At 40.3% G+C, this 14,967-nt stretch overlaps 1 protein-coding gene across 2 annotated transcripts in view; it reads right to left on the minus strand.

Annotated features, from left to right (window-relative positions):
* Positions 1-1,579: 1,579 nt before the first annotated feature.
* aldoab (aldolase a, fructose-bisphosphate, b) overlaps positions 1,580-14,967 on the minus strand; it is a 29,070-nt gene continuing 15,682 nt past the window's right edge. Inside the window, exons 2-7 of one of the 2 annotated variants that reach the window (XM_051124397.1) lie at positions 6,919-7,030; positions 6,556-6,822; positions 6,306-6,466; positions 5,137-5,395; positions 3,619-3,818; positions 1,580-1,830 (exon numbers count right to left, since the gene is read on the minus strand). In XM_051124397.1, the coding sequence (XP_050980354.1) occupies positions 1,735-1,830; positions 3,619-3,818; positions 5,137-5,395; positions 6,306-6,466; positions 6,556-6,822; positions 6,919-7,030 (1,095 nt within the window). In that variant the 3' untranslated portion in view covers positions 1,580-1,734. Of the gene's footprint in view, positions 1,831-3,618; positions 3,819-5,136; positions 5,396-6,305; positions 6,467-6,555; positions 6,823-6,918; positions 7,036-14,967 lie in introns of both variants that reach the window. The other variant, XM_051124398.1, reaches the window with a different exon arrangement.

Below are 14,967 nucleotides of genomic sequence, written 5' to 3' on the forward strand. Positions count from 1 at the left end.
AGTTCAAGTTCTTTAAAGTATGTTCATTTATGCATTTAATACTTGGTCGGCAGCACAAATTACAGCAAATTACTTGCTCCTAGCACAAATTACAGCATCAGTGAAGTGTGGCGTGGAAGTGATCAGCCTGTGGCACTGCTGAGGCACTATTGAGCCTTTAGATCGTCTGTATATTGTTGGATCGACTGTTTCTCATCTTTCTCTTGAAAATATCCCATAGATTCTCAATGGGGTTCAGGTCAGGCTTGTTTGTTGGCCAATCAAGCACAGTAATATCACCTGTCAGCAAACCACCTGGAAGTGGTTTTTGGACTGTGGGCAAGTGCTAAAGTCCTGCTGGAAAAGGAAATCAGCATCTCTATAAAGCTTGTCAGCAGATTGAAGCATAAAGTGCTCCAAAATCTCCCGGTAGACGGCTGCATTGACTTTGGACTTGATAAAACAGTGGACCAACACCAGATGTCACGACACCCCAAATCTAGAAACTTCAGAAACTTCACACTGGACTTCAAGCAGCTTGGATTCTGTGTCTCTCCAGTCTTCCTCCAGACACTGGGATCATGATTTCAACATGAAATGCAAAATTTACTTTTATCTGAAAAGAGGACTTTGGAGCACCGAACAACAGTCCAGTTCATTTTCTCCTTAGCCCAGGTTAGATGCTTCTGACGTTGTTTCTGTTTCAGAAGTGGCTTGGTAGCCCTTTTCCTGAAGACGTCTGAGCGTGGTGACTCTTGATGCGCAAACTCCAGCTTCATTTTACTCTTTGTGAAGCTCTCCCAAGTGTTTCAATTGGCTTTGCTGGACAGTTTTCTCAAGCTTACGGTCATCTCTGTTGCATGTGCACCTTTTTCTACCGAATTTCTTCCTTCCAGTCAACTTTGCATTTAACATGCTTTGACACAGCACTCTGTAAACAGCCACCCCCTTCAGTAATGACCTTCTGAGACTTACCCTGTTTGTGGAGGGTGTCAATGATTTTCTTCTGGACCACTGCCAAGTCAGCAGTCTTCCCCATTATTGTGTTTTCAAAGAACAAGAGATACCCTGAATTTATAATGTAGGGATGGACATTTAATGAAACTCAAATGTAAATATTCTAATATTTTGAGATACTGGATTTTTGAATTTCATGAGCTGTAAGCTCTAATAATTAAAATTTAAAAAAATTCTAATTCTAATTTTTTGAGATGCACCTGTATATATATATATATATAGATATATATGTGTGTGTGTGTACTTTTTAAAATCAAACATTAAAAGGCAGCAGAACAAATACTACAAAGATGTGTACATATTTTAAAATACTATATAATATTTATAATAAATATAGAATATTAATAGAATAATTCATAAAATCATTAAACTTAGTTAAAAAAAATGAATAAAACTAATACATTTGCTATTTTGCTATTCACTAGTTATATTGATACAGAGACCATTTGTTTGGTGGATTGGTTCTTTATTCTTTTGCAAAATATCTAGCGAAAAAGAAAACAGCAGATACAAGCTGTAAGGCTTGTAGATGCAAATTTAGACCGATCAGTTGAATGACGACATGAAACGGGGGTAGACTGGATGATTTTCTGGATGACACATATTTACTTTGACATCATTGTCAAATGACAGTGGAAAAATGAATACAGAAGTAACAGTGGGTGTGGCTCACAGAAATGATTCATCACACTGAAAACAGCCGGATGAGCCAGTGGAAATGTGCTCAGTTGTGTTTCCTTAGTAAGCATGGTTGGCCACGAACAGAGACTCTCCCGCCGCTGCTCCGGTGTCTCCTTTGGAGACGTATTTACCGACACATGCTGCACTGTTGTTCTGTAGAGGAAATTCACACATGAGATTAGTAACATACAGGAACAGAAACGTCTACTGTTGTGCAACACATCACTGTGTTCCTACTGAAAGATGAAGGTCTGTGTGACTGATCAAAATTACAGTCAGTCAGAATATCTCTGAGGTAGAGCGCATCAGCTGGGTTCCAGAGGTTAAAATTCCATTCGCTTTCTTCATAAAGGAATTGATGTTAAACACTAATTTAAAACCTTTAAATATGATCTCGTGTGAGCTACAGTATGAGGTTATTACATTATTTCATATATCTATATAATCAGAGGTCACGTTAACCAAATATTGTCCGTAATTGATGGAATTTTTTTTTATCAGTGACGGAATAATCTGAAGACCGTCCAGCATTTTGGCAGATTACACTGAGGGTTATCTATTGTAATTGTAGCTGTAATTCCCACGCTTGTCCAGTTGGTGGCGAGTGTGCTCCGGTGTGGCAGCAGAGCAGGGGATCCAGAACAAAAATTAAACTGCCACAAATGTTTTTCTATGCGTTTGATTACGCACAGGTGAGTACACAGAAGCCTATTAAAGAGTGCCAATATGGTTTTTATTGCTTGAATTTCATAATGAAATGGACAGAATTTGAAATCTGAGATGTTGTTTCTTATCAGAAGTAACACAAAGCCTATTGCTATTTATTGGAAGTAATGCTATGTATATTGCTATGTACTGTTCATTCGCCAACTTAAAACACCACAGACAAAAAGATCGACTGGGATTTAAGAATCGATATTGTTTCATTAAAATGAGAATCTATTAAAATCGAGAAATCGATTTTTTTATATATGTATTTACTTATTTTGTTTACGCAGTCCTAGCGTATTTTATTTTTAAACACTGTGCTCTTGTCCCACAGGTTCATGATTAAAAATGAAAATGTGAACAAAAATAAAAGCAATTAAGTGTGTTATTCTAATTAAAATATGACTTAAAATAATATATTATAACAGAATTTTTACGACCCTGTCTGTCAAAATGACGGACAATGTCAAAGTCTAGCGCAACCTCTGATATATACAGTACATATATATATATATATATATATATATACTTATTTTCAAAATACTTATGTTTAACATTAAAAATTACTGGTGAAAAACAACCTCACCCAACCAGCCAACCAACAACTTCATTCAGGAATCAAAACAAACAAATCACACCAAAAGACCTTTAGCTGCTGTCCCCTCCCATGAAGCACTGCAATTTACATCATTTGTGTGCATCTGCATATTTTGGAATAAATGGAAAATATACTGTTCTGTATAGTTACAGTTAATACATAATTTTACTTATGTCATTTGCGATGCTTCATGGGATCTTTCCCTCATTAAAGCTTCTTTCCCATACTACCTTCATCTGTTTTGGATTTCAAATACTTCTTGCTTCAAATTAAAGTTTGTAATGTTGGGATTCACCCCATAGTTAGGTTGGTTCATGGCTTCTAACTCTTTCTTGAAGACTTTTTAAAATCCTTACAGGAAACAGGGAAAACACTTGTGGAACCAAAATTACTAAAAAAGTTACCTGTATAAACATATTTGAAGTGGGATGTTAAACATGAGTAAAAGATGAAACTAACTACACTGATTGTTAATGGCATTACGTAGAGCATAGCTCGAAGAGAAGGTGGGGATATTTGACAGCTGCTCTGTCATACTTTATAATGTTACCAGGCCAGAATCATTTGTGGAACTGTTCATTGGCCACTGTTCATCTAATCCACTTTTCAACGTCTTTGTGAGGCTGTTTACGTACTATGGCTCTCTTGACGAATTCCTCCTGGCAGGCCTTGCCATTCTCCTTCTTGCCTCCCCAGGCTTTGAGAGCGGAGGCCTGCAGGGCACGGCCGTAAGAGAAGGTGAGGGCCCAGGGTTTGCTTAGGGGACACTGGTTAATGGCGCTCAGATTGATCGAGGCCTCCTCTTCGCTCTGGCCTCCGGACAGAAAGGTGATGCCTTTGGGGAGAAAAGATGGTAAAGTGTTGTGATCACTGTACTGCAGTTTAAAATGTGCAACTTTACACACAATAAGCCATTTAGATAGATAAAGCTTTAGTTCGGATAATAATGTGTAAATTGCACATAACACCATTCTTACATATAGTCGGGGTGTAATGATACATCGATATGAATTGATGCATCGGTCAAATGTTGAACTACACAATGTATCAACGTAATGTGTACAAAAAAATTCTTACATATCTATAAAATATACTAGAAAAAGATGTCAGAGCTGAGCATGACTGAACATGACTCATCAAATATTACTTTAGATGTGTCTTTTTTTCCACAGATATGTTTTCCATAGACATTTTTAATATTCATTTTTCTGTTTTTCCCCACCATATTTTGTATGCCCAAATGATGATAGTAAACGTGCACATTTTGGAGAGAACAGAAAACAAAGACTTTCTGGAATGTTGTCAATTCTTTCAATTTCAATTCTGTCCATTGTTTCATTGCTCAAGCCAATGATGAGCTGATTATTTTTTCATCTTTTTAAAAAATGTAAGTGTATTATGGATGGCAGGATTTGCAATTTTCCAAGAGTTCAGTTATATATGTGTTATATTTTAGTTGCATTTGTGAGTTAAAATAGATGTATAGATGAATAGTAAAAAAAAAAAAAAATGCTGTGATAAGCTCATCACAACTTAAATCTGAACATTAGAGTAAGTAATAATGAGTTTTTTTCAACCTAAAAAATTAGACTTAAAATGATACATTTACTTCGATATTTAAATGGTCTCTTCACGTTTTAAGTCGCTATTTTTAATTGAAGCAGCATTTTTACAGTGCACAATATCAGAAGATCAACATACTATTCACAGACCACTGAATCTAATCAAATCATAACTGTGTCAGCATGATGTATCGACAAATATTGTACTGCTGTCCAAGAGAATCAGTGTCAGACTGTATTGTCATGAAATGTATGATTCACATGCATAATATATATTCAATTCAGTTTCGGGTTTACCCTCCAATATGAGAGCTCTGATGAGTGATGTGGGTGTAGGGGACTAAAAACAGTTACAAACACACTTCTGTGACATCTTTCTGAGCGGATTACAGAGTCGCCGTTTGCCCCACAATTAAACCTGTGCAAAGAATCATGAGAGTTAAGTGTCCATCGGGTTTACCCTTCATTCTGAAGGGCCCTTTGCAGTGGCTAGTTCTGAGCATTTCGACTTGGGACGACCCTTCAATATTCCAAAGAAGTGCCCTACGAAAGCGGATTCATTGCAAGGCAGCGATAGCGGAGCGGACCTACCGGGAACAGCAGGCGGAACGGTGCGACGCAGCGCGGTGACGGTTGCCATGGCAATTTCCTGAGGGGAGTACTTGTGGGAGCAGGAGTGGCCGGCGGTCACCATGTTGGGTTTCAGCAGCGTTCCCTCCAGGTACACGTGGTGGTCTGACAGAGCCTTGTACACAGCCGCCAGGACCTTCTCCGTCACATACTGGCATCTCTTCAGATCGTGGTCACCATCAGGCAGGATCTCAGGCTCCACAATGGGCACGATGCCATGCTGGTGGAAACAGCGGCAAAGAATATAAGTGAATCGCGTGACAGCACGTGCATGTGAAAACATTAAGTCTGTTTTCTAAAAAGGTCACAGACAGCAGTGACAAAAAAACAAGAATTACAAATGCAACAAAATATAAATATAGCCATGCAAAAGACAGGGCAAAAACGTTCAATATATTGTCTTGCTTATGTCAACAAGTCCTTCTCAAGTTATGCCTCTGTGGAAATGCTGGTGTTGTTTGGCAATGTGAAGAGCTACAAATTAGACAACGGTAAGCACTTGGTTTAAGACAACGGGAGAATCACTACCTGTGCGTCCAGAAAAAACAAAAACACGAGAGTATGATGTTAAGGGTTCAACAGGTAAGGTAGTTCATTTTTGTGTAGACCACTCAACTCTAAAACTAGTAGCATTGTAATTTACATTCAATTACTTATACTAGTTACAGAAAACTGAGATGACAGTGACAACAGTCAAGACAGTCAGTGTTTTCTGTTCTCTCTAAAACGTGCACATTTAGGTTGATTCACATCGATAGATGGCCTTGTAGCAGTGAACACCGCTGCATTAGCAGTATTTACATTAGCGCTAACTGATGAACTACTGTTACATCATGTTTACTGATTATTTAATAATTCATGTCATGTCAGTCATATTTTTGGGCCTGTGCAGTTCATGCTAATATGAATGACGTTCAATTTTGTACTTGTTGTAAAGCGTTTTTACTTTAACATCCAGTTTGGTCACATAATTTTGATTATCTACTTTTGAGTAATGATCTAAATTCAAGGCTTGAAACTGATGGAAAATTGACTGCACAGCTGCATGGTATGGATGTTTTGTGACCGACTGAATTATGTTCCTAGTGTCAGCACTCGATGTCCAAAAGCAGAGCTGTAAAGCGGCTCACCATCTGGCAGATGCTGGCATAGCGGGCGAGCACATTGGCATTCTCAATAATAGCAAGATGGGATGGAGTAGTGGGGCTGATCTTCAACACGCAGCGCCATTTAGCAAAGTCAGCGCCGTCTTTTTTATACTGAGCGCAGCGCTCGTACAGCCCGTCCAGACCTGAGGTGGACACAAGTGAACATTAGTGAAACAAGAGAATCAAACTCATAAATCAAAGTTTAAAATAAAATGACGAAAGGTGTCCATACCCTGTGTGGTCGTCTCTCCGTTGGTGCCGGCCAGAGGTACAACACCCTTGTCCACCTTGATTCCGACCACCATGCCTCTCTCCTTAATCAGCTGAGAGAAAAGCTTGCCGTCATCTGTCTTCTGATAGAGCGTCTCATGGAAAAGGATGACTCCACCAATGCAGGGCAGGATGCGGTCGTCGGCGGTGAAAAGCAGCTGACGGTATAGCCTTCTGTTCTCCTCGGTGTTCTCAGCATTGATGCTCTGGAAGCGCTTTGCTACACTGCCTAACATGACCGTGTGGTAAAATAAAAGCCGGGGAATAAGGATAGAATTCAACTCTCATTCTGAAAGCATATAAGAGAGTGTTCAGGTGTTTGTACCTGTGGACTCATCAGCTGCAAGAATTCCCTTTCCTGGAGCGACGATCCTCTGAGCAATATCGCTCAGCTCTTTCTTCTGATCGGGGCTCAGGAACGGATATGCGTGAGGCATCTTTACTGGAAGGTGGAAAGTGAAATCAGGTACAAAGCAGATGGAAGTACTCTGGTAGGACCGCGGAATACTGATGGTCTCAGGTAAAATCGTAGAAATTTTAAAGATTCTAATAAAATACTAATTTCTCTGTCAGTAGTGTCACCAAACAGATGGTAGTTTTCAATTAATTTTCCACTGGGCTGGAAAACCAGCCTATCAATAAAGCGTGAGGTTGGAATATTTGATTTAAAGTAGCATAAGCATTAACATGATGGACTGTAAAAGTGGATTAGATGAGTTTTGTATTTAGTCCCAGCAGTGATGGGGACTCGAGTTTGAGACTCGGACGCGAGTGCGACTTAAGTCGCACACACAGTGACTTCAGACTCGACTTCAGACTCGTCCTCAAAAGACTTCAGACTCGACTCGGACTCGAGCTGCGGGACTCGTGAACAATGTTTATTTTTAGGAAACAACTGATGAGCTCGCTGTTATTCCCCTCCCTCCGTTACCTTTTTTTTTTTTTTTTTTATTGAGTACAAAATCCGAATACAACAAAAGGCATTGATACATGTACAAAAAGAAATTTGGTATGGAAGGCTCAACACAATAGAATCATATTAGATTCCTAATAAAATATATAACCAAATATTCCAAGAAAGAGGAAAGAAAATCAAAAATACAAGTACGAAACAAAGACTAAACGAAAATAATAAAGAAAATATAATTACAACAAATTATATTGTAACGAAGACGCAGAGGTGGAATCCAAAAGCGGATGTTTATTAAAACAACAGCAAACATACACAATGAACCGTAATCCAAGCAGGCAGTGAGTAAAAGCAGGCAGTGGGTCAGATAACGAGAGAAACAGTCCAGTATAACAAACGTAACAATGGGGGTAATCCAGAGAGCGATGGTCAGAGGCAGAAATAGGTCAAACCTTGTAATCAGTCCACACAAGCAAACAATCCAAACAGGGGTGATCCGTAAACTCAGAAATCCATAAACAAAGCAAAACAGCAACAGGTAATCCAACAGAGTAAAGTTTACAACGCTCGGTAAGGCAGGTTTAACTGGCAATACTTCGCAACATGCAAGCACATGGTGAGTCCTTATATACTGCCAAACAGGAAGTGACAGTAGAAGCAGCAGAGGGAGCATGCAGGCAGTACTGGGGTGAGGGCTCCCTCTGCTGGCTTGGCGTTACAGAATCCCCCCCCCTAGGAGCGACTCCTGGCGCTCAAACAACAGTCCAGGTGGGTGGGGGAACAGAGGCAAAACAGGGGGTGGGACGGAGGGCCAGGTCCATGTAGAGCAGGTGGGTCTGGATCGTGGAGCAGGGACAGACAGTGAAGCACAGGAGGACCTGGACCATGGAGCAGTGGCAGACAGTGAAGCACTGGAGGACCTGGGCCGTGGGGCTGTGGCAGACAGTAGAACCCTGGAGGTCCTGGGCCGTGGTGCAGTGGCAGACAGTGAAGCACTGGAAGGCCAGGGCCGTGGCACAATGGCAGAGTAGGGAACCATGGTGGGGCAGGCAGAGCAGGTAGGGCTGGGAGCCATGGCGACGCAGGCAGAGCAGACAGAACAGGGGGCCATAGCAAGGCAGGCAGAGCAGGCGTAACAGGGAGCCATTGCAGGGCAGGCAAAGCGGTGTGCACATGAATGATTTCTTTGGCCTTCTTGATAGCGACATGGCGGGCAGAGAGTTCATAATAGGCCTTTGTGACTGTGACATGGTGGGCAGAGAGTTCATGATAGGACGCCGCTCCCATAGGAGGATCTACAGCTAGCGCTGACACCTCTGGGGGCATGGGCGCAGATGCTTGGGCAGAAGAGGCCTCTGACGTAGACTCGTGGACAGACGAGGCAGTGAGTTCATTAATGGACGCCACCTCCTTAGGAGGTTCTACAGCGCATGCTGACACCTCAGGAGGTATTGGCGCAAACTCTTGGACAAGAGAGGCTTCTGGTATAGACTCGTGGATAGACGAGGCCTTGGGAGCAGACTCGTGGATAGACAAGGCTTCTTGAGCAGACTCGTGGACAGATGAAGCTTCGGGAGTAGACTCGTGGGCAGACGAAGCTTCTGGAGCAGACTCGTGGACAGACGAAGCTTCTGAAGCGGTCTCGTAGACAGACGAAGCTTCTGGAGCGGTTTCGTAGACAGGCGAGGCCTCCGGGGCAGACTCGTGGACCGGTGAGGCCTCGGGAGCAGACTTTTGGACAGAAGAGGCCTCTGGAGCACAGTATGCTGCCCACATACTGAGGATGGCTACGGCCATTACAGGCAGCACAGTAGCTAGTGGGGTGTCTGTTGACCTTGTGGGTGCTGATGTTATGGGCTTGTGGCTTGTGAATGTGGGCTCTGCGTGGCTTGGGAGCGTGGGCTCTGCGTGGCTTGGGAGCGTGGGCTCTGCGTGGCTTGGGAGCGTGGGCTCTGCGTGGCTTGGGAGCGTGGGCTCTGCGTGGCTTGGGAGCGTGGGCTCTGCGTGGCTTGGGAGCGTGGGCTCTGCGTGGCTTGGGAGCGTGGGCTCTGCGTGGCTTGGGAGCGTGGGCTCTGCGTGGCTTGGGAAAGGCGGCCATCTTGTGGATTGGCTCTGGGAAGGCGGCCATCTTGTGGACTGGCTTGGAGATAGCAGCCATCTTGTGAGCTGGTTGTAGGAGGGTAGCCATGACAGGTGCAGACTCCGGACGGGCAGGAATGGCGTGAGCAGGCCCTGGAGCGGCAGGCATGGCGTGAGCAGGCCCTGGAGCAGGAAACGTGACGTGAGCAGGCTTTGGCTTTGCAGGCATGACGTGAACAGGCTTTGGCTTGGTGGATGTGGCTTGAACAGGCTGTGGTGTGGTGGTTACTGCGGGATTGCGGGGTCCCTCGTCCGCAATCCCAACAGTGTATGATGATCCGCTTAGGAGTAGGGCATGATCAATATATTTCTCTAGTGACCAATGAATCTTTCCCCCAGGTAGCCATGAACGAATGGGATCGTTTAAACCCACCCGAAAAATGTCCTTCAGTGCCACGTCATTAAAATCAACAAGGTAACACAGTCCACAAAATTCCTCTACATACTCCTCTATAGCCTTGTCCCCTTGACGAAGGCAGAGGAGACGAGATACTGTTGGGTTCATGTTGGCTGAACGTTTCCGCTGGATTCTTGGTAGGCGAAGTATTCTGTAACGAAGACGCAGAGGTGGAATCCAAAAGCGGATGTTTATTAAAACAACAGCAAACATACACAATGAACCGTAATCCAAGCAGGCAGTGAGTAAAAGCAGGCAGTGGGTCAGATAACGAGAGAAACAGTCCAGTATAACAAACGTAACAATGGGGGTAATCCAGAGAGCGATGGTCAGAGGCAGAAATAGGTCAAACCTTGTAATCAGTCCACACAAGCAAACAATCCAAACAGGGGTGATCCGTAAACTCAGAAATCCATAAACAAAGCAAAACAGCAACAGGTAATCCAACAGAGTAAAGTTTACAACGCTCGGTAAGGCAGGTTTAACTGGCAATACTTCGCAACATGCAAGCACATGGTGAGTCCTTATATACTGCCAAACAGGAAGTGACAGTAGAAGCAGCAGAGGGAGCATGCAGGCAGTACTGGGGTGAGGGCTCCCTCTGCTGGCTTGGCGTTACATATATAATACAAATAGATTAAACAGTTTTACTGCCTTTGGTTCTTTCATTTTACTAAGGGCATCTGAGAAGTATTTTAGATCATTTTTAAACACAATAAACAAGGGGAGAGATTTATAGTATCGACATTTGTGTATAAAGTATTTTGCTAATAACATAATATTATTAATCAGATCATACAAAACCGAGCACTCTTTGGTTATTCCGTACATTACATCTTGTAAGGACAGAGTGAAACTATCAGCAACCACATGCTTCTCTACCAACCAGTCCTGCCAAGCTTTCCAAAAGGACTGAGACAAATTACATGTAAAAAATATATGTTCCGTATCTTCATATAAATGTTTGCATAGATAACAAGGAATATTTTCAAAATTAAATTTTAAATGAAGAAACATATTGGAGGGATATATATCATTTAATATTTTAAACTGCATTTCTTTTATCTTGGGGAGAATAGGAAACTTTAGATGGGCTATTCTGAAATATTTAACAGTATTTTTATCAAATGTGTGATTTAAATTATTTCTTAATATTTGACCAGGGTAGCTTGATTGGATGATATGCTGTCTTAAATATTTGTTAGTGCAGAGTTTATTCTCAAAATTTCAAAATCACCAACATATAACGATGGAAGGACAGCAGTAATTTTGGAATAGGAAAGGTAACATCTCATTAACATTTTTATACCTGAAGGTATTGCATTAATAACAGTAAAGAATTGCTTTGGATGACAGGTAAATCCGTGTTTTAAAGTGAATGAATTATAGTCTAACATATTACCACTCTCATCCATTAAATCCAATACTGACCAAATATTTCTATTTACCCATTCCTCAAAAAATAAAGATTTGTTTCTATGCAGAATATATTTATTATTCCATATCGGAGAATTGTGAGGTGTGAAATTGTGTGTGCGCGCCAATTTCCAACATAATAAGACTTGTTGGTGGAATGCTGATAGCTTCACTGGAATTTTAAGTAAATCAAAGTCACATTTGAGAAAAAGCAGATACCACCCAATTTACAAAACAAAGCTGAAGGTACAGCATACCAGAAGCTCTCAGTATTACCTAAAAACATTTGAAGCCACTTAATTTTTAGCATAGTATTCATACTGTCAAATTCAATTACATTAAGACCACCTTCTTCATACATTTTAATAATATCAGATTTCCTAATATAATGAGTTTTGTGCCTCCAAATAAAGTCATACATTTTTTGATTGCTTGTTTTTATAATAACTGAAGACGGAGCTACAGCAAAAGCTGGATAAATCAGTCTAGATAAGTATTCAACTTTGGTTAGAAGAATCCTCCCGAAAATTGATATGTCTCTCTGCAACCAGCAATTCAAAATACCATTGGCTTTTTGTATTTTATTTTCAAAATTTTCTTTCATACTGATCTTCAAATCTTTAGAAATAGAAATGCCTAGATATTTCACTGTCTCTTTAACTGGAATATTATACAAGGACAAATCTTGAATGGGGTGTAGGGCCAAAAGCTCACATTTATTTAAATTGAGTTGGAGGCCTGAAGCTTTACAGAAGGAATTGATTAGAGAAATAGCCAGAGGGATTTGGTCTTTGTTTTGTAAAAATAAACTAGTGTCATCTGCTAGCTGACTGATTGCTAAGGTTTTCCCAAATACGTTTAATTTCTTTACCGATAAATCATGCCTAACCATCGTGGATAACATATCTACAGCTAAAATAAATAAGAGAGGGGATAATGGGCATCCTTGCCTTATTCCACGGCCAGTCTGAAATCTTTGTGTGGTACCAAAAGGGAGGGAAACTGAACTATTCATATCTCTGTAAATCATTTTTATAACACTAATAAACTGTTCACCAAAACTGAAAAGTTCTAAGGATTTAAACAGAAAAGCGTGCTCTATCATATCAAAGGCCTTTTTGAAATCTAAAAATAAAATGAATCCATCATCCTCTATCAAGTGACTGTACTCCACCAAATCCATCACCAACCTTATATTATTATGAATAGATCTTCCTTTAAGAAAGCCTGATTGTGATTCGTTAATTAAATTATTAATGCCCACTTTTAATCTATTAACATATATATGTGTGAAAATTTTATAATCGTTATTGAGCAATGTGATTGGCCGAAAATTATCCATACATCTCATGCCTTTATCTGGTTTAGGGATTAATATTAATGTAATCAAACCTTGATTCATAGTGGGGCCTAAAGACCCATCTTCAATGGATTCAACAAAAGCATTAAATAATAATAATCTAATATCGTTCCAAAAAAATGTGTAAAAATTAGCTGTGAGGCCATCAGGACCCGGAGATTTGTTTAATTTTAGGTTTTGAACCGCCAGTCAAGTTCTTCAATATCTTTCCAATCACTGTCAATGTGGGGAATAAAATTTATTATTTTATCAAAGAAATTGTTAGACTCTATTGGGGAGAAGTTGGAAGAGTACAAGTCATTGTAAAACTCATAGATTCTCTTACTTATTAAAGTAGGCTCTGTACATTCAACACCATTTATCATTAGTGAACGAATTGAGTTACGTGATTGACGTCTTTTTTCTAATCTGCAAAAGTAAGAAGTACTTTTTTCACCCTCTTCTATCCATTTGGCCTTAGAGCGTATAAATGCACCTTTGGCTTTCTTAATGTAAAGATTGTCCAGTACTAATTGCAGAGAGACCATTTTGCTTTTTTCAGTATCATTCAATACACTATCATTACAACATTTGTTAATTTCAGAAATAATATTATATTCCTGTTGCCTCCTTACTTTGGCAAGTACTTTGCTGTAACTAATAGAAAATTCACGAATTTTAAATTTGAGGAATTCCCATCTGGCTTTATAAGAATTAAAGTTAGTGCTGTTCTTAATTTCCAAAATTAAATCCTTAACTTTATTACAGAATCTTTCATTATTAAGTAAATCTGAATTACTGTCTGAAAGTCTGTCAAAGGTGCTGCAGAAATGGTGCAGTCTTTAACAAATAACATTAAATTACCTGAAATAAGCCAATAATCAATTCTTGATTTGCTGGAGGCATTAGGTCTTAACCAAGAGAACTGCCTAAGATTAGGATTGAGATGTCTCCAAGCATCTATCAATTTATGACTAATGCAAAAGTGTGAGACTAAAGGATTTGGTTGAGAGGTTAAGCTTTTGGGAGGATATCTATCATATGTCTTGTCCGGTACAACATTAAAATCTCCACCTACAACAATACTATCTGTAGGATATGTTCTCTTTAAATCAGAGATTACAGAAGAGATCTCTTTAAATACATTTTGGTTCAGTTTAGAATTATTGTGGCCATATACATTAACCAAAATGAAAAAGATATGTTCAATATCTAAAACAACCGCTAACAAGTGTCCACTTAGATCAGTTCTAGAAGAAATTACTTTCCCTGGACAGTTATTAAATAAAATTGCAGTACCTGCAGAATGGGAGGAACCATGGCTAAATAACAACTTATCTCCCCACTGACTAGACCAAAAAGCAGTATCCGTTAAAACAGAGTGTGTTTCTTGTAGAAAAATACAATGAGAACCATTACTTTTACAAAATAAGAACATGGCTTTTCTTTTAACCTTATTCTGAATGCCCCTAACATTCAATGACATTAAAGAAAATGGCAGACATAATAAAAAAAGAAAAGTGCAAAATGTAAGGAAAAGTGCAAACACTTGTATGAGAAAGAGAAGTTTCACCAGGTTGTATGACCACAAACCTAGAACGAACCTCACAACCTAGTGCGTCTCCAAAACAGTCTTATCTCGTACCAATCTACCCTTAATCAGTTCACTTGAATAATCATGTTGAGTCGATGCGTTTTCCTTCAATGTAACCGAACGGTCCACGAAAGTACGCTTTCTTTCCTGCTTTACGCGCCTGATCGATCAAAGGCCATAGCGCAGCGCGGGCCAGACGGTCCTCCTTCGTCAGTGTAGGGTATCAGAGCGAATCAGACAAATGGAAGATTCGATCAGAACATTTGGTTGAAACCAAAGAGCCAAATTCCACAAAGGGGCCCAGAACCACGTCATAAATCTGTCCAGGATACCCTGGCGCCAGCCAGCCTGAAGTAAGCCTAACCAACTAACTTTCACAGCTTTGAACAACTTGCAACATTAAAACAAAAGAACACAATTATTGATAATCCCATCTCAGGATGGAGATTATCAATATTGGGGCGAGAAACCCAAGATTAATGGTCAAAGATGCAGCCCATCAGGACCATCACATGAGGAAACTTTGTTGGGTGGTGCTCCCCACCCAAGACAAGAACCAGACCAAGTTTCTTCTAAATT

Source organism: Labeo rohita, chromosome 12, assembly GCF_022985175.1.
Source record: "Labeo rohita strain BAU-BD-2019 chromosome 12, IGBB_LRoh.1.0, whole genome shotgun sequence".
NCBI lineage: Eukaryota > Metazoa > Chordata > Actinopteri > Cypriniformes > Cyprinidae > Labeo > Labeo rohita.